General features: G+C 33.5%; 1 protein-coding gene across 2 annotated transcripts in view; it reads right to left on the bottom strand.

Annotated features, from left to right (window-relative positions):
• Window positions 1–3,457: 3,457 nt before the first annotated feature.
• The window catches only part of MINDY3 (MINDY lysine 48 deubiquitinase 3), a 29,732-nt gene continuing 12,900 nt past the window's right edge, over window positions 3,458–20,289 (bottom strand). For both annotated transcript variants that reach the window (XM_058183189.1, XM_058183190.1), the window contains exons 8-16: window positions 19,717–19,790; window positions 19,292–19,371; window positions 16,789–16,859; window positions 15,312–15,392; window positions 10,126–10,198; window positions 8,434–8,506; window positions 7,490–7,577; window positions 6,373–6,444; window positions 3,458–4,495 (exon numbers count right to left, since the gene is read on the bottom strand). In XM_058183189.1, the coding sequence (XP_058039172.1) occupies window positions 4,346–4,495; window positions 6,373–6,444; window positions 7,490–7,577; window positions 8,434–8,506; window positions 10,126–10,198; window positions 15,312–15,392; window positions 16,789–16,859; window positions 19,292–19,371; window positions 19,717–19,790 (762 nt within the window). In that variant the 3' untranslated portion in view covers window positions 3,458–4,345. The remainder of the gene's footprint in view (window positions 4,496–6,372; window positions 6,445–7,489; window positions 7,578–8,433; window positions 8,507–10,125; window positions 10,199–15,311; window positions 15,393–16,788; window positions 16,860–19,291; window positions 19,372–19,716; window positions 19,791–20,289) is intronic.

The raw sequence follows: 20,289 nt of genomic DNA, 5'->3' as shown, positions 1-20,289 counted from the left end.
TTAAAAATAGATAATCCCTCAGATAACCAGGTCCCAAGCCATGCAATGCTTTAAATGTGATCAACCAGCACTTTGAATTTTACCCAGAAACACTGGATTCCCATAAAAAGAGATGTTTTTTCCACTGAATCCGATTTAAATTAATTTGGATCTATATCCGTTCTTTCTGAGTTGCATGGTGGTGAAGACTCTCGCCTCCCACTTGGAAAGTCGAGTTCAATCTTAGGTAGTGGCAATGTTTCGGGTCATTACAAAAGAGAATTTTTCATATCCATTCTGTCTGGATTGTTGTTCAATTATGTTCAATTCTGTATGACCTTTTGCTTTTGATGCCCAGTGCAAGTTGTCTTGCATTCTCTCTCTACACCCAGTATCAACACTCACCCACTGTTTCTACAGTGTAAAGTTTAGCAATTTTCCCTTTATTTTCCCTGGAAAAGTTGTTTTATAAATGTTTTTTATTTGTTGTTGTTTTATTACCAGATGAACATTTTATTGCAAAATATTTTCTAAAATACTTATCATGTACACTCCTAAAATCTCAAATAGAAAGTATTTGTCAGAAAGCTTTATTAAATTGAGGATTGTAGAATGCACTCAGTTGTAAGAACAGCACACAAAGTACATTAACAACTTACTGGAGCAGAGTGCAATGCAACTTCATGATCATGAGACTGTTTACACAAGCTATCAAACTGAACTGGTCCTTCAATATTTCAATATCCATAGCAAACCACATGCTGGATCTCCTAGCCATATGATGTCTGAATTTCCAGAGCAATCCAAACACACAAGAGGACGGTAGTGTCAAGGATATTTAGCAACAATAACACCTTTTAAAACATTATTTTAGCTAAGAAAAAAATCTGTGGGTCTTTCATTGAAACAAAATAAATAACTCTCCCACCTACTCAAATACCTTTTAGAAGGCAATCTATTATCTGAAAAGGCCCATACTGGATTAGCGGTTGTTAGTTACAATATGAACTCCCAAATTATTAGCAAATAAATACCCTTTTTCATACTAAGATGCAATTCTGCCCCTTAGAAATTAAGAGGGAAGTCTAACGAGTGTAAAGCGGGGGTGTCAAACTCAATTTCATTGACGGCTGCATCAGAGTTGTTTGACCTCAGGAGGCTCGGATGGGCGTGGCCAGCTTGACATCACTCATGTCAGGGACATCTGTGGTGGCATGAGCGCTATGCCAGAGAAAACGGGCTCCCGAGCTCCATTTTTGGCTACAACGGCAGTTCGGAAGCCTGCCCAATCTGCTGGATAGGATTTGATGGACTCTTAAAAATAGATAATCCCTCAGATAACCAGGTCCCAAGCCATGCAATGCTTTAAATGTGATCAACCAGCACTTTGAATTTTACCCAGAAACACTGGATTCCCATAAAAAGAGATGTTTTTTCCACTGAATCCGATTTAAATTAATTTGGATCTATATCCGTTCTTTCTGAGTTGCATGGTGGTGAAGACTCTCGCCTCCCACTTGGAAAGTCGAGTTCAATCTTAGGTAGTGGCAATGTTTCGGGTCATTACAAAAGAGAATTTTTCATATCCATTCTGTCTGGATTGTTGTTCAATTATGTTCAATTCTGTATGACCTTTTGCTTTTGATGCCCAGTGCAAGTTGTCTTGCATTCTCTCTCTACACCCAGTATCAACACTCACCCACTGTTTCTACAGTGTAAAGTTTAGCAATTTTCCCTTTATTTTCCCTGGAAAAGTTGTTTTATAAATGTTTTTTATTTGTTGTTGTTTTATTACCAGATGAACATTTTATTGCAAAATATTTTCTAAAATACTTATCATGTACACTCCTAAAATCTCAAATAGAAAGTATTTGTCAGAAAGCTTTATTAAATTGAGGATTGTAGAATGCACTCAGTTGTAAGAACAGCACACAAAGTACATTAACAACTTACTGGAGCAGAGTGCAATGCAACTTCATGATCATGAGACTGTTTACACAAGCTATCAAACTGAACTGGTCCTTCAATATTTCAATATCCATAGCAAACCACATGCTGGATCTCCTAGCCATATGATGTCTGAATTTCCAGAGCAATCCAAACACACAAGAGGACGGTAGTGTCAAGGATATTTAGCAACAATAACACCTTTTAAAACATTATTTTAGCTAAGAAAAAAATCTGTGGGTCTTTCATTGAAACAAAATAAATAACTCTCCCACCTACTCAAATACCTTTTAGAAGGCAATCTATTATCTGAAAAGGCCCATACTGGATTAGCGGTTGTTAGTTACAATATGAACTCCCAAATTATTAGCAAATAAATACCCTTTTTCATACTAAGATGCAATTCTGCCCCTTAGAAATTAAGAGGGAAGTCTAACGAGTGTAAAGCGGGGGTGTCAAACTCAATTTCATTGACGGCTGCATCAGAGTTGTTTGACCTCAGGAGGCTCGGATGGGCGTGGCCAGCTTGACATCACTCATGTCAGGGACATCTGTGGTGGCATGAGCGCTATGCCAGAGAAAACGGGCTCCCGAGCTCCATTTTTGGCTACAACGGCAGTTCGGAAGCCTGTTCTCGCTGGCAGAGGCACCGTAGGCTGGTCCTTCGCTGTTTCCAAGGCAGCCCTGTGGGCCAGATCTATGCACACTGCAGGCTGGATCCGCACCCTGGGCCTTGAATTTGACACCCCTGGTGTAAAGGAAAGGATTCAGAGTCAGCACAATGAAGGGATGTCTGGAAAATGGGAAAACCCTAGAAGATAAACTATTCCAAGAAAAGGATTTTCCTTATAATAGCAAGGAATTTTTCTGGTTTGCTAATTATAATGAATAATTTTATGAAAAATCAGTCTTGGTACATTAAAGTTTTACAATAAACAAGGCCTTAGATTAACAATTGAACTTTTACTTGAAATTATAGAGGGTCCAAACAAAGGCTACTATTATTTAGCCAGTCATATTTCTTATTCTCAAAATGCTCAGCTAGCCTCAGATGATTGGAATCTCATTCATCACCAAAATGAAAAATGCCTGTAGCCAGGGATCTCCAACCTTGGTCCCTTTAAGACTTGTGGACTTTAACTCCCAGAGTTGAAGTCCACAAGTCTTAAAGGGACCAAGGTTGGAGACCCCTGCTCTAGGCAGTTCATCTTTTCTACTTAAGGGAAAGGGAAGCTGACACTGTGGGACATGAAAGTATGACTGAAATAAAGGTTAACTCTAAAGATGTGCTAAAAAAGAGAGCAATAATGAAGCTTTGCTGCCATGTTGTCTCAACAATTAAGCAATTGATGCTTAAGAAAATTCTGTCTTTAATGAAAAAAATACTTCCACATATCCAAATTATCAGGCACTGTAAGGAAGAAAATAACCCATTTAGTATTGAACAATATTTTTTTTTTAATTTTGACTTTGCTAGATAATAAATACACTATACTACTTGAATAACAGATTAGCCATGCATGTTAACATGTATAGTAGTGTATATGTTTATTAATACATATTGAGAAGAGGTATTTGGCAATAATAATATGAACAAAAATCACAGCGCTTTTTTGCAGTTAGGCTTTTATATATCCTTTATACAACTCAGGATATTATTATGCAATTTTATTTAAATCCTGCTTTGAGTAATAGGTAAGCTTTAAGAATGGTATATCATCCAATAAATAGTATTTATCATTTATCACCAGCCATACTAAAAATCATTTTTTGCTTCATTTCAAAAAAGCTACATAGATAAAGAGTCAGATTTTCAGAGAAAAGCAGAGATGTTATCATCTAAGCATAGTTAGTGCAAATATCAATCTATTCTCCAAGCTATGATATTCTTGTACAGGCCACAACCCATTAGATGAGTTTCCTGGCAGAAAGCCTCCTGAAATAAGAACAATATAATAGTATTACCTGATATTTTTATAGTTCTTTATGTTTCAGTGAGACTTGGACATTGGGACTCCCAAAACAGGTTGTACCCTAAGGCAGTATAATTCAAAATAAACTATATGTCTGAACAAGCATGAAATAAGTGAATACTATGATATTTAAGACAAGCTTCATCCACTGTGCTGATGCTGCCATATAGCAGCTTACTTCCTTATCCTTTCTGGCTGAATGAGTAGGCTTATGGATGCAAACTCACATTTACCTATTCTATTATGGCCAAACAGGAATTATTTTTAATACAAATCAAGTCATTGGTTTTCTTTAAAAAAAATACTAACACTGAAAAAGTGTCCATTTACAATTTCTCAGTGATACCAGTGTAAAGCAAAATAAAGTAAGTTTGTTTTAGATACAGGAAACTGCATATCCCACATTCATTCAAAATATTGGATGAATACAAATTCTCTTCTCGGCATCAGTTTAATGATGGAGATCGATCTGAGGTCCAAAGCAGTTCTATATAGGGCCATTTCGTCTGCAAACAGCGCTTGATTGGTGTATCGTCAGTTTGCAGCATTGGGTCTTCAAAGCCCATAATAACAGCTGTTCCTTCAACATACATGACCTGTCAAAATAGCATTATCATATATTTAATCCTATGTAAATTGAAATAATAAATCCAGCTGCAAATAAACGTTATCAGAAACAGCCATTTTACACATAAGATATTTCAAGAGCCAAAGCATTGCTACAATATATTTTAGAAATGTGAAAAGATGTTTAGAACTCTTTATTAAATGAGATCTATTAATCAGAAACAAACTGCTGACCAGCTACATCTTTCAAGTGTGTGCTTTTGAATTTGATTAGCCCTAAGTATCAAAATGGATGCATCTTCTCATATAGTAATGATATTATCTACTGGGTACATGTAGATACTCTCATATAGCAATGGAAAGCAATCCACGGTGTATAGGTATGTTTTTACCTATTTTTTTATTATTTTTACAACTCCTGAAGCACCCAAGAACCCCTGCCAATTTGATTCTTCCTCACTGTCACTAGTCAGAGTCCACTGGCCATCTCCACCCCCATCTTCATATGTATCCTGGCGGACTATCTATTGCAAAGTTGGCCAAAAACCAATGAACTACTGAATATTACAAGACATTCTCATACCTTTTCATTACAGTTAGACTGCTTCAATCCATTGTAGTGGTATACAGCAAAAGATTCTTGAACCTTTGGATCCTAAGAAGAAGCACAAGGCAATCAATCTCAGGTTATACACTCACTCCATGAAGGAGAATTCTGTCATTATTTTGCATTTATACACTTTTTATTGTTTTTTATTACAAATGTAATAATGGGAGCTAGTTTAGTTAGTGATTGAGAATCAGGTTAGGAGAAGGAGACAGTGAGTTCTAGTCCTTCCTTAGCTAGGAAAGCCAGCTGGATAACATTGGGCCATGCACTTTTGCTCAGCCCAACCTCATAGGGATGTTGCTGTGGAAAAAATAGATAAAGGTGTGTTGGATTTGTTTGCCAATTTGAGTTATCTGTAAAAATAATGAAGATGGGATATAAACAAACAAATAATAAATACAGGTAGTCCTTGACTTCAACCACAATTGAGACCAATATATATATTGTGCTCAAATTTATGACTTTTTTCCCATGGTTGTTAAGCAAATTACTGCAATTTTTAAGTGAATCATGAGTTCGTTTAGGAAATTTGGCTTTCCCAATTGAGTCTGCTTGTCAGAAAGGTTACAAATGGCAATCATATGACCATGGGACATTGCAACCATTGTAAATACATGCTGACTGCCAAGCACCCAAATTGTGATCACGTGACCGTGGGAATACTGTGTTGGTTTGTAAGTGTGAGGGCCAGTTGTAAGTCACTCTTTTCAGTGTGGTTGTAACTTTGAATGATCACTAAATGAATGGTTCTAAGTCAAGGACTACCTGTAAATGTACTTCCAATGATTTATAATAAATTAAGCTGCAAATAAACGTTATCAGAAACAGCCATTTTACATAAGATATTTCAAGAGCCAAAGCATTGCTACAATATATTTTAGAAATGTGAAAAGATGTTTAGAACTCTTTATTAAATGAGATCTATTAATCAGAAACAAACTGCTGACCAGCTACATCTTTCAAGTGTGTGCTTTTGAATTTGATTAGCCCTAAGTATCAAAATGGATGCATCTTCTCATATAGTAATGATATTATCTACTGGGTACATGTAGATACTCTCATATAGCAATGGAAAGCAATCCACGGTGTATAGGTATGTTTTTACCTATTTTTTTATTATTTTTACAACTCCTGAAGCACCCAAGAACCCCTGCCAATTTGATTCTTCCTCACTGTCACTAGTCAGAGTCCACTGGCCATCTCCACCCCCATCTTCATATGTATCCTGGCGGACTATCTATTGCAAAGTTGGCCAAAAACCAATGAACTACTGAATATTACAAGACATTCTCATACCTTTTCATTACAGTTAGACTGCTTCAATCCATTGTAGTGGTATACAGCAAAAGATTCTTGAACCTTTGGATCCTAAGAAGAAGCACAAGGCAATCAATCTCAGGTTATACACTCACTCCATGAAGGAGAATTCTGTCATTATTTTGCATTTATACACTTTTTATTGTTTTTTATTACAAATGTAATAATGGGAGCTAGTTTAGTTAGTGATTGAGAATCAGGTTAGGAGAAGGAGACAGTGAGTTCTAGTCCTTCCTTAGCTAGGAAAGCCAGCTGGATAACATTGGGCCATGCACTTTTGCTCAGCCCAACCTCATAGGGATGTTGCTGTGGAAAAAATAGATAAAGGTGTGTTGGATTTGTTTGCCAATTTGAGTTATCTGTAAAAATAATGAAGATGGGATATAAACAAACAAATAAATAAATACAGGTAGTCCTTGACTTCAACCACAATTGAGACCAATATATATATTGTGCTCAAATTTATGACTTTTTTCCCATGGTTGTTAAGCAAATTACTGCAATTTTTAAGTGAATCATGAGTTCGTTTAGGAAATTTGGCTTTCCCAATTGAGTCTGCTTGTCAGAAAGGTTACAAATGGCAATCATATGACCATGGGACATTGCAACCATTGTAAATACATGCTGACTGCCAAGCACCCAAATTGTGATCACGTGACCGTGGGAATACTGTGTTGGTTTGTAAGTGTGAGGGCCAGTTGTAAGTCACTCTTTTCAGTGTGGTTGTAACTTTGAATGATCACTAAATGAATGGTTGTAAGTCAAGGACTACCTGTAAATGTACTTCCAATGATTTATAATAAATTAAGATTGCAATACTATGACATTTTCTAGGAAATATATTTCACTGTGGAAGTAAAAGATGATGACCAGCAGCAAGGTGTATGGATTCAGTGAAAAATGTGTTGAGGGAACCATTGGGAAACTTGAAAGAATAGGTCAGGCATAAATCCAGGATTGTCTGGAAATTCATCAAAAGAGCTAAAGAATTAAAATGTCTCTGCATTAGCACTGGCTCTATTGAATTCAGGATTGAGATTTACACAATATTTTTTTACAAACGTTCTATCACAGGAACCCAGAAATATGGTATTACCTGTTCAGGAAAAAATTCCTGAAGAAAGGGACCTAGTAAAATGATTCCTAATCCTTCTGGATCCAATTTTGTTTTCATGAGATTGACGCTGTTAAGATGAAACAGACAAAGTAAGGCACATTCATATTTTTGCATGACTAAATGCTGTACTTTTAAATGCCAAAAACAATCAAATAGTTGTATTTAGAATCTGAATAGCAAATGCAAAGGAATGGCATTTTGTTGCCAAAATAAGATTATTTATAAATCTATTTAAAGTCAAAGCAACAGCAATAATAAAGACTCCACACTTTATTAGTTTTTTTTTTTATAAAAAAAAAGAGATTGCCATCTAACTTCTGGGATAATACTTGAGAAGACTATACAATTATTGCAAATATTTCACAACATTAACACATCCATTGAATTTCCAAATGTCTTGCAAAAACCAGCCCTGATTTTATTATTTTAGAGAATACAACAAGAAAATTCAATATGCAAACTAAGCATCTCTTCAAAACACACATTTAATACAATGAATATATATCCTGCTCAAACATTATAATTTGGGTTAAAATGAAAATCAAGCCACATTTGGGACCAAGAACCTTCCTTATGTAAGTGATATACTTCTGATTTCATAGTTTCAGGCATATGGATAGAACCCTTTCCTTTTCTCTCTGTAGACTGTCTGAATTCTGTTCATGAACATCTGTGGTGGCAGGAAGCTTCATAACCATAAATGGAAATTATCAGCACAGGTATACATGTGTGCCTTTATTTTAACCCCAAGAAAGGCTAGAGCATCTTTGCAAAATTAAAATATGAAATGGACAGATATTATTGACTTTTAATAGATAATACTGTATTATAGAAGAAATTCACCTTCCATATCACAAAATCTTATCCCACCAGAAAGTTACCACAGTGATTTGATATAATAACTGTAGGCAATTTATACTTACTAATCAGGATCTGATACAAGATCCAGGGCCTTCATTACATCTTCTAGAAGAGGATCTGGTATAAAGCCATTATCTGAGAAAAAAGTACTTTAATTAACATTCTAGCATAATGCTTTTGTTGAGTGATTAGCACTAATACTTTTTGAGTGGGAAGAAGTCAACATTTATTCATATATGGGTGTGAAAGGAAGGTGTCATTTGGGGAAATTTTCCACTTTTCTAGTATTATACTCTGGGCAGGGAAACTATGTCTATTAATCTGTCGCAATCAATGGCTTAATGCCTTGAAATGATGGACCTTTTGAGCCTAAAACGATAAATTGACATCTATGTATTAATAGATCCAGAGAATCAGAGATAGTTGAAGGCAGTTGAAGGATACAGAGTTCTATTGGGTCCTGTAAAACTGGAGACCACCTAATTGGGGTACCTCTCATGTGCCTGACACCTCTGAGCCTCCTGCTGCCCAAACACTTAGGTCTAGCAATTATAGATGTTCCTGCCAAGCAATCAACAGATGAAAAGCAGGGCACGATGCATGAATGATAACGGCAGATGATAACTAACTATCATTGAAGCTACACTGTCTTTCTGTTCATCTTGGTGCCCATGTTCATGCCCAGCCTCTCTGTCCAAACTTATCCAGAATGTCAAAATCAAATACTTTAACATTTATGAACAAAGAAGAAAAAGGGATTGATTTTATGAAAGTGTGATGTGAACACTGGCAGGAGAAAGGTGTTATGCAAAACTTTGCTAGACAACCCAAAACCACTAAGCAGTGCCAGAAAAAGATATAAGTATCAACAGCAGTCCAAGTTTTTCAGCATTTATATCTTCCTTTTTAAGAAAATGTTAAAGGTTACCTTGACCAGTGCTTTTGCTAGGGATAGGGAAGGTGCAAGCAGTATAGACAAAACATGCCATTTTCCCAAACCTACTTTCTCAAATAATGCCCTGTCTCTTCTGCCAAGAGAGAGAGGAGGCAGAAGAGACAGGGCATTATTTAATAGTACAAACAGCCATGTTTGAGAGACATAATTTAGCTGACATTTTATATTGGACTTTCACAAAGTTTCTTGCAAAATGTTTACATGGTTCTCTTAAGTAAGCTTAGCAGCTGTGAGTCAGGCCACCTCACCAATGAGTAACAAATTAAGTCAGTTAACTGGAATAAATGGGCACTGTGACATTACTTAGGTAAAAAAGATTATCAGGGCAACTACTGTTTCCTTGTTCTGTTATTTATTCTAAAATGAGGCAATTTCTATAGCAAAAGTACAGTAAAATAGACTTTCAAAATTAAACAGTAAATTTCTTTTAGTTACAATATTTTAGTTCACATTCTGTAGCTATGCAAGAATCTATCTGCATTGTTAATCTATAGCTATGTGGGGAGAAGACAAACCCGGTGTTGCATTAGGCCTCAAATTCCTTTCACTGGCCCTGATCTCAGTCCCACAGCAGCAATTACTCAACATGGTAAATTGTATTTAAGGACTGGATAAATAGTAGCCAATAACACAGAAAATATGGATATAACATTTAAAAAATTCCAGACACTTTATATTATCTGTGAGAGACAACTTTACTGATGAAATCTGTTGCATTTTCATTTCAACCAATATATGTAGGAAGAAACACAAGCTTAACTTCCTGAGAGGTAACTGAAATGGCCTCTAGATTGCTTACCCTCAGGGTCATATGTCTGAAAGACCCGCCTGGCCTGTTCTGAAGGCGCTTCTGGAGCAACGAGCCCCACATCCTGGGGGAAAAAATCCATAAAATTTAATTGAATTTCATTGTTGTAGCTATAAGGAAAATGTTTTATAAAGGAAACATAACTTTCTAGAAGAAACCATGAGAAAAACACAAATCTGTGTTTTTACTACAAAAAAAATAGCATGAGGTCTTTACACAGACTATCTAGATTTAGATAGAAAGGAACTTTAGAACTGAAAGATAATTTAGCTATCACACCAAACAGTGCTTGAAGAAGCTTTGAAAAGAATTTTTCTATAGCCTCTTACACAAGCCTATGAACATACAAGTTGACAAAAATTTTGAGCTGATCGAGAAAGAAAAGACTTTGCCCCTCCTCTCTGTTTTAAATAAATCAACTGCATAAAAACTGGATCTTAGTTCCTGGAGTACTCCATTTGTTTCTATGCAGTCACTTTCTCTCTCCTTCTATTAATTTTATTACTTCTCCTTCGTCATTTGCCTAAACACTATTCTATAAACTGGCTTCCACGTGATCTCCTGTAACCTATGGGCTATTGGGAAAATGCTTGAACAGAAATGAGATTTTTAATGAGATCTTGTAATAAAACGTAGTTTGCAAACCTACCATCTATGCAGCATCACAAATGATAATGATAATCTTACTTCTCAAGACATCTCTCTAGCATGGGGTAGTCAACCTTTTTATACCTACCGCCCACTTTTGTATCTCTGTTAGTAGTACAATTTTCTAACTGCCTACCAGTTCCACAATAATGCGCCATGTATCATTGTCTGCGCATGCCTCTTGCGCATTGTGGATTAGGTTTGGGGTGGGTGGGTGCCGGCTACCAGCTCTGCTTGTCTGTTACACCTGGATGGTGTGGAGGGAGATGCACAAGCTATTCTGGGACAAGGCTCTTTTGTTTGCAGTCATGCTATAGTGCCATTTAGTTTCACTTACATAATGTGAACTAAACTTATACATGGGCAATACAAATAGTATATTTTCAGAAATTTAAATTGTCACGGGGAATTTTATGAAAACCTAATGAAAATGTTTTAAATAATGCTATGAAATTTTTTTAAAAAGTCAATTAAATTAAAAAAAAAGGAAAGTGCTCCAGTATCGGACAAAACCACTACTGCCCACCATGAAAGCTAGAATGCCCACTAGTGGGCAGTAGGGACCAGGTTGACTACCACTGTTCTAGCAGATGATTATAACAGATAAGTAGCTACAAACCTATGATTTGGCAATCCAGAGTAGTATACCAACAAATGATGCATAAAGCCTTTTGCAATTACTTTTTGTTATTATGCAAAAATGACTTTTTTTAGCTTTGTACTAGAGAACAACACAGGTTATAGATTCCCAAATTGAGGTTTTGATATTTTCTAACATATTTTTAATGTTGAATGTCAAGGACTGTTGAATTTGACGTTGTCTAAACTCAGTTGTTTTCTGGCAGTCATTTCACAACCCAGCTAAGTAGCATCATCAGTGCAAGTGAGATTTGCACGCTCAATGTACATAGCAAGCAAATGGAGTTTGTTTGTTATTATATACAGCAGCTTGTCCTGCTTGTGCTGATGGCATGTGGCTTCTTCCTACATAGCTGTCTCATGAGCTATTATTTCTGTCCTGATTTCTTTTCTGATGCTCTGAGAAAAACATTTCCATTGGATATTGAAGCTCGTTATATATCATAAGTGAAAGAATTGGCTTTACAAAACTTCTCTCTCACTATATTTACTACATAAATTTTTGTTCTCCATCATTGTAATTGAATAAAGTATTATTTCTATTGCAAAGTACTGAAAAGCAAACTATTCATTCACCCTAAGCAGCAGTAATATTTATTGACATGTAAACTTTTCCCATATGTATTTATTTTATCTTCCAAATCTCCAAAACTCCTGCCAAACACAAGCCCTCATGTTATGCATATTATCAAAATACATCCTAAATTCTTTATTTTCCATAGAAGAAATCTTATTTGTTGTTTTCCAAATTCCTTTCAAAGCATACCATATCACAAAGATAGAACTTATAGTGTTTCATTCTTTAAATCATATTACTATTCTTACTGTCCATTTTGCTGCCATTTAAATCTAGTTTTCCTTGATAATATAGGTTTATTTTAGGAACTCATGTTTACCCTGGAAGGCAAACACACATAGTCCATTAGTATATTTTAATGAACATTTGTCAGCTGTTTTCATTCTTAGAAATCAAAAACAGCATATACAAACCCTACAACAACAGAACTGCTGACAGAATTTCCTGGTTTCTGTTTTAACAAACCATTTTTAAAAACTTCCTAAATTCTGTTAATCTAAAAATAGAATAAAGTTATATACAATTATTATACAGTACTCATCAGAAAATCAATTTCATATACGTTAAATAGGTGTTAATGCTTTCTGGATAAGATACTATACAGCCCAGGAAAAACAAAATGTTTAAAATTCTGTTAATAACTTTCTTAGTGCTTAGTACTACAATTAATTAAGGTTAGTATGGGTAAGATAGAAGAATAGTAACAGAAATGTGTTCAAAAAGTTCTGTACAGCTTGAAACCTTTTCAAATATATTTGAAATATACTACAAGTTGTAAGTTTGAAAAAAAATACACTTAAAATTTAAATTTGTTACTAATTCAGTATAATTTAAGGCTATACTGAGTTGAGGCATGCCAAACAATCTCATCATTTAGTTCAAAAAAGAAGTTGCTATATATAAAAAGAGAACTATTCTTATATTTTATACACTTTTTCTTCTTAGTGAAGTAAGACAACTTTTTTAAAAAAAAAATATGGACTTACTTTTATCTTCTATTTATTTCAATTTTATAGCCCTATATTGGATTAAGCCAAATACAAAGCAACATCACTTAATTACAGGATGTCAGCAATTAACTACTTTTCATATAAGGGCAGTATTTGATAATTATATTCACACTGTGCTCAAAGCACAATAGCTAACTGAAATTATGATCACAGTGATATAAATTAAATTATTCTTTAATCCTATGGCTAATTTATAGTATACAATTAACATCCAGATTGTTTTAAAATCATCTAATCACTTACAGAATAGCATCTGTATCAGAATTGAATTTAATATTATATTACTACGTTGAATATGCTAATATGCCACAGCATAAATAAAATAGTTTAATCTGAAATTATGTGTAATAATCTGAACTGTTTGCATAATTCATGTATTTCTTTTCTCATAGGTACCAATTTATATTGCAAAATATTCAGTTAAAAATAACATACAGAATAACTAAATGAAACACAAGACTAATATTTAAAAATATTCTTACACTGTCTCCTTAATACTTTTCTCTTACTAGAGAGTAATAAAGCATTGTGTATATTGGTCTACACATTTCAACACAAGGAGACAATGAAGACAACATAAAATGAATATGCAAGGTTATTTAATTGCACTTGTAAAGAATGAAACGAAATGCTGTATACAAGAATATATGCAACGTAGGTGGGCAGTCAACAGCTGTCAAATACATTACTGTCTACAGGATGATCAAATAGTTAATAGGCGACAAACAGACTAGAAAATTTTTGTCATCCATATAATTGCACCAGTATTCACCAAGTTTCAACGTTTCTGCTTTGACATATACTAAGATGCTCCAAAATCAGCTATGAAGCATATAGCAGAAAAATTCAGCTAAATGTGAAAAGATGGGTCGCTTGTTTTGAAGAATATAATTCAACAAACCAATACTAGTTTTTAACTAGATTTTTAAAAATATACTTTCAATTCTTTGATCCTCAATACAAAGAATAATGTGTTTATAAAAAACAGAATAGGACAATATTGCTTTCATTTCTCAAGTGGTACAAAATAAGATTCTGGTAGTTTGCATTGCATCCTCTTCTACTCCTTTTTCAATAGGTCAATTCTTATTTGTTCATATTTAAAATGATACAGCTTATATGGTCACAACATTTCATATTATACATTCAGATGTAGGCAATCTTGATTTGCCTTCAATAAGAAACCACTGTTTCTGAAACTTTCTGAATATTGTAGTTCATATACTATAGTATCTACACCTATTTAAAATATAAAACATTTTGCAGTTATTTCTTTTAGAGGTAAACTGCTAAAATCTTGAAAAGGAAGTAGAAAGAAACTAGATTTTTCTTCCAAAGGAAAAAAATTCAACCTACTAGGTATATAAACAGTTCTATTTTCATGGTCCACAGTTAGTTATGAGCAGTAAAACCTTTCAGACTATCATATTTAGAGTCTATACACAGTAAGATTAGTTAGAAAAATATATACATACATGTGTAGATTCAGCAATACAGAAGTGGCATAACTTTGCTAACTGATCTAATTCTGCCTCATAGGAATATATCTTAATAAATAGACTATAATGCAGTTTAAAGTTTGATTTTGATCATGAACACATACATCTTTAATGTTCAAAATCAAATAAGGTTCTTTAGTTTTTCTAAAAATTATTACTTTTACTTAATATTTTCCTTATTAAAGTTTCTTGAACTCCCTTAGTATGATGCTTCTGTTATTTTTAATTTTCTGCTCTTCATTCTTATCCTGTCTTTAAAAAAATCACTCAGTTACTGCAAATTTGACAGAAGCTGAATAATGGAAGATTTAATTCAAGATTGAAATAATGTTGAACTGAAGCAAATTTCACCTCTTTGGCTCATCAAAAACCAATTCAATATAAGCAATGGCGAGCCATTTCTTGTTTTGACGAGCAGTTCTGGATTAAATCCGAACCAACCCTTTATTTGTAGCTGATTGAAAAATCACAGATTACAATACATGTAATACAATACATAACTTTCTAAAAATAGCCATGTATGGATTTGTTGTTTCTGGAAAAATATTACAAAGGGATTTTGTTTCTTTGCCATACCAAGAAATCAAGAAAGTTTTGAAGATATTTCAATCATAACAAGCCACATGTTTAAAACATTTTTTAAGTTCAATAGATTTAGAGAAATATCTTTCATTTAACTTTCAATATTACCAATCTGTTTTGCAAACACTATTGTGTGGAAAAACTATTATACTTTAAGAAAAGCTTGGACTATAAGAGTATTATTTGCCCTAAACATTGAAATAAAAAATGAAGGAATCCTACCTTGGCAAAAAAGACCGTAAGATGCGTTTCACTGCCAAGTATCCAAATAGGGAATTTTGGAGACTTCAAATAGGATCCAACCTAAGAAAAACAAGAACATTAAAACAAAACAAAAATGAATTAGCACATTTCTAATGGAGCACATAATGCATATTTCTGCTTCAAAATATTGTTGGGTAAACAAGACTCAGAGTACTCTTAAGGAAAAGAAGTCTACATCTGGACACTGGCTTTCTAACTATGGCTTAAATTGCATTCCAAGGAAAAGTATCATAGATCAGGGGTAAGAACCAGTTGTTATTTAACTTCTGTACTAAAGTAAGAAACAAATATAAAACTGGAAATTCAGTATGGCATTTGGTAAAGGTATTAGTTTATAACAGTACGACTCAGATTAAAGTCTGATCACAAAACATATTAGATAATTTTGAGCCAGTCTTTCTCATAGAGCCTTATGTAGCTGACAAAAGTGTTGCTATGAGGTTAAAGTGAGGTTAGATATAAGTGTCAAGCTGATGGAGTGATTTGTACTGGAATGAAAAAAGATGTTTCAGAATATTGTGAGATGATAGCACTTTTCAGCAATTGCTTAAAACAGTCTTTTTTCTTGGATCATGCAGCAACCCTCCACAGCTGTAATACAATCTTAGGAAAAGACATGTTTGGTTTAAAGAGTTGCCAGCAGATGTTACTTGTATCCCTACATGTGTTCAGAAACACATTTTCTGTATTCTAAGCACCACTTAGACCTAATAAATGTTCATGACTGATTGCTAATATAATAAACAGAGTTAAGCATGCAACAAAAAATTCAATTTCCAATTGGGAATAATCTGATCTCTTTTAACTACTATTGTAACAGTGAATGCTTCTTTTAAAGAAGAAAATTGTAAATTTTATCTATCTATCTATTGATCTATCTATCTCGAAGTAACAGTAACAGAGTTGGAAGGGACCTTGGAGATTGGTCGGTCGATCGGACTATCTATCTATCTATCTATCTATCTATCTATCTATCTATCTATCTATCTATCTATCTATCTATCTATCTATCTATCTATCTATCTATCTAGAATTCTAATTTCATAGCACATCTATCATTCATGCTTAAATGGCATACACAAAGACTATAAAAAGTCAAATATAGAATTGTATTAATTTGTTGAATGTAGAAATGAATGAGATGTTGGTCCAGATGTAATAAATGTATGTTTAAGAAGTGAATGGGAATGATTTGGGCATTAGATATTGGTATTTCATAGGAAACTACTGAAATAGCAACAACAAAGAACCAAATCAAAAACTTAAAGGCACCATCCAGGATCGCAAGTTTATGTAAGAAAGTATGTAATTGCCTCTAATATAAGAAATTTAAGATAACACTGGGTAATGATTTCATTTATTAGACATAAGTGAACTGTTTTGTCAAGTCATATAATTCATCATGCTTTCACAAGAAAGGTTTTAAAAAGCTTACCTTACAGTATCTCAGGGATTCCATAAGTGTCAAAAAACCAACAGTTCCTTGTTTGCTAATCCCAAGTAATTCTGAAGAGAGACAACATTCATGTATTATATTATTCAAAGTCTGATTTGTAGTTCTTTTTCTTATTACACCATACAATGAAATTTTTGTTCTATATTAACAAAGTGAATGGCAAATAAAAATATATAGAGAGAATAATACAATTGAAATAAGCAACATTAAAATAATATTTTTCCTATTTTCAATATTTTTTATGTTTAATGAAGCAAAGACAGACAAATAAATAATAACTGAAAAGCACACATCAGAATAGGACTGCACAACTGAAGAATTAGAATAAATTCTTATGAATTCAAGAAACTGCTAGAATACAAAGGAAACTAAACTAAAGTGATTAAAAACTTGTTAGTTTTTGGCAATGTTACAATTTTTGAACACATATCATGTTTATTTTGAGGTGGAACATATATGTAGGATCTCAGTAAAGAGTCTTACACATCTAACAAAGAAAAATGTTAAAAAAATAATAGGGCAAAAGTACTATTTCCCAGGGACTGCCCTTCGAAATTGCAACAGATGACACAACAACTCTTCATAACAAGGGTCAGAATTTCTGGATTAAATCAGAAAAACACTTTAAATTAGCCATTATAATTTAAAGTCTGTGGGGTTAAACAAAGCAGGGATATAAAATTTCTATTTGAAGATTATTTCAACCAAACCCATAACAAGAACTAATAGCAGTAGATGGTTTTATTCATTTAACGTGTGTTTAGTTTTTATAAAAGTTATTCTGAGCTGCCCACTCTAAATCCTAAAAGATAAGCTGTCTTTTTAACAATGTATTCCTTTCCATTGCCTATAATATGTATTCCTTTTTGAAAGAGTTTGTTATTTACAGATGAATAACTCCTTCACAGCCTATCCCAAGAACTAATATGAGAGGCATTCCAACCCATCCTCTGAAATCCCATATATTGATGACATGCATTTAGAGCGGAAGAGTCATTTCAGATCACTGCTTTCCTGTTATAGAAATCAAGTGTTTGCTTGCAAAAGTTTCAAAAATCATCATTTCATGTATTTGGCTACAATTTGAAGATCTCTGTCTACTATCCAATCACTGTTGTCAGTTAGCATAGACTACATTGAGATAGGCAGACCATTCATGATGTTACATGCTATTCTATTACCCTTCTAAATTTCAATTTCTTTAGATGTTATTGAGAGGGAGGGAGGGAGGGAGGTGTGTGTGTGTGTGTGTGTGTGTGTGTGTGTTTAAATGCTAATTTTACATTCTCTTTTAATTTTTCCACAGTTATTCCATTCGTTCTTTAAATAATAACACAGAATCAGTTTTAAGTCTTCCAATAATAATTTGCAGCACATTCTAATCAAATTGCAACACATGGCAATACATGCAACATCCACTTGGTTAAACAAAAAGTGATATGGGGATTAAACTTTCATTCAGATATGGTCACAAGACTAAACTCAAAGACAGAATCTGATACATTTTTCAGCAGTATACTGTCACAACAATTTGCATAAAAACACTTTCAGAGATCCGATTTTAAAATACTTAGCAATGAAAAACTAACTCATTTGCACACACAGTCATAACCAAACAGCACTTTATTATCATCTGATGATTTTAAAGAAACATTTTTATCTTATTCTAAAAGCTTTAAAAAAAAATTCTTTACGGACTACTGCCATCTTGTGGATTTAAAAATACTGCACTTATTTATTGGCGGGATATTGGTAATCCTCAATTTATAACCACAATTAATCCTAAAATTTTAATCATCAAGCCACTATGTATTAGATTTAATTTTATGACCATTGTTATGGTCATTAAGTGAATCACAGTTGGCCATATGTCTGAATTTGGTTTATTCAATGTTTATCCAATGGGTGTTTTTTGCCAGAAAATTGCAAAAAAGTCACAAAACATGATCATGTGGACATGGAACACAGCAACTGATTGCAAATGTGAGTCAGTTGCCAAGTGTTCAAAATGTAATCATGTCACCTGGATGGTAGTGAGATAGTTGTAACTTCAAGAATGGGTTGTAAATAACGTTTTTTAGTACATTGTAGCTTCAGCTGTCCATTAAGTATCAGTCATAAGTCAAGGAATATCTTTAACTTAAAGTCTGATATACAACAGTTGCTGAAAAATGAAAGTGTTGCATCAGATTTTGGCAAGAAAGTAGAACAATTATTTAATGTTAGATTTTCCCTTTTAAGATCAAAGTTATTTCAAGGCTGTAAGATCAAAATCTTATAGGATGAATTAACTGCACCTTTAGAAGGAAGGAGCTCAGGGCTATATACAGCATAGCCTGCAACTTTAAACTGTTTTTATCTAGATCAATTGTTATTTCAGTCTAACTTTAGATGATGATAGTTTAAAATACCAGGTCAAAAACAAATAAATAAGTTTTTTTAAATTCAACATTACTATAAGGCAAATCAAATTCATACTTACTCATTCCTGAACACTCCCTATCTCCATCCCAGACATTAGATACGGCAAATCCCGTCAGCAGCAGATTAATTAAACTTTGGCTTAAAAGGCAGAAGAAAAGGTTTTTGATAATTGCACTGCTGCTTTTTGCTTTAAAAAGTTGATACATTTTAACTACTCACTCAACTGCATAATAAAACACAGTATCCTGTGCATACATTTTTTTGGATAGCCAAGACATTCAATTTAGACTACAAGGCGTAAAAAGTTAATTATCTATGCAACTTTGTAAGAGTTGCTTGCAACGAGTAATAAATATTACATAAAAAGCTAGTTACAAATATTTTTTATCAAGTGATGATTAATTATTACATAATTAATGCTATTTCTAAGATAGCATTTGTTCAGTCACTAGGTTTAAGGAAGATAGAAATAACAAAGCTTACCTTCCATGACCATAAACAGGATCTATCAATGGTTCAGCTGAATCTTCAATTTCATTTTTTATATTTTCAATGCCCTTAAAAATTATAGGACAATGGCCACACATTTGTGCTAAGAAATATATTTTTCCCAATTCTTTAGCATGCATATATAATAGGTTTTAGCTATTTTGAAAGTTAGTTGTGACTGAAAATTCAAACAAGTGACTTACCTTACGATTTGTTTATTTTTTCATATAGTTTAATTGCCAATAAGTACTATCCTATACAATATCCTCTTCTGTTGTGGTATAAAACTAAAAGCCATTTCAACTCATTCCAGAATCTCTCAAGAAATTCCAGGCTGTATAAAGTAGCAAAGCCTCCATATTTTTTAGCAAAGACTTAAAATGCAGCATATACACAAGTACTATTACTCTTTAAAAACATTTTATTCTGTTCATTTTAGGAGGAAAAATTATTTAAAAATCCTTTAATCTTTTAAATAGTCTTATTCTAACCAACCCTATTATAATCATTTCAGAAATAAACCTAAGAGAACTAGCAAAGAAAAGAACCTACAGCTATATAAACATA

This window comes from Ahaetulla prasina, chromosome 4 (assembly GCF_028640845.1).
Source record: "Ahaetulla prasina isolate Xishuangbanna chromosome 4, ASM2864084v1, whole genome shotgun sequence".
NCBI classification, from domain to species: domain Eukaryota; kingdom Metazoa; phylum Chordata; class Lepidosauria; order Squamata; family Colubridae; genus Ahaetulla; species Ahaetulla prasina.
The sequence above is the reverse complement of the archived record's forward strand: the minus strand, read 5'-3'. Positions and strand labels throughout refer to the sequence as shown.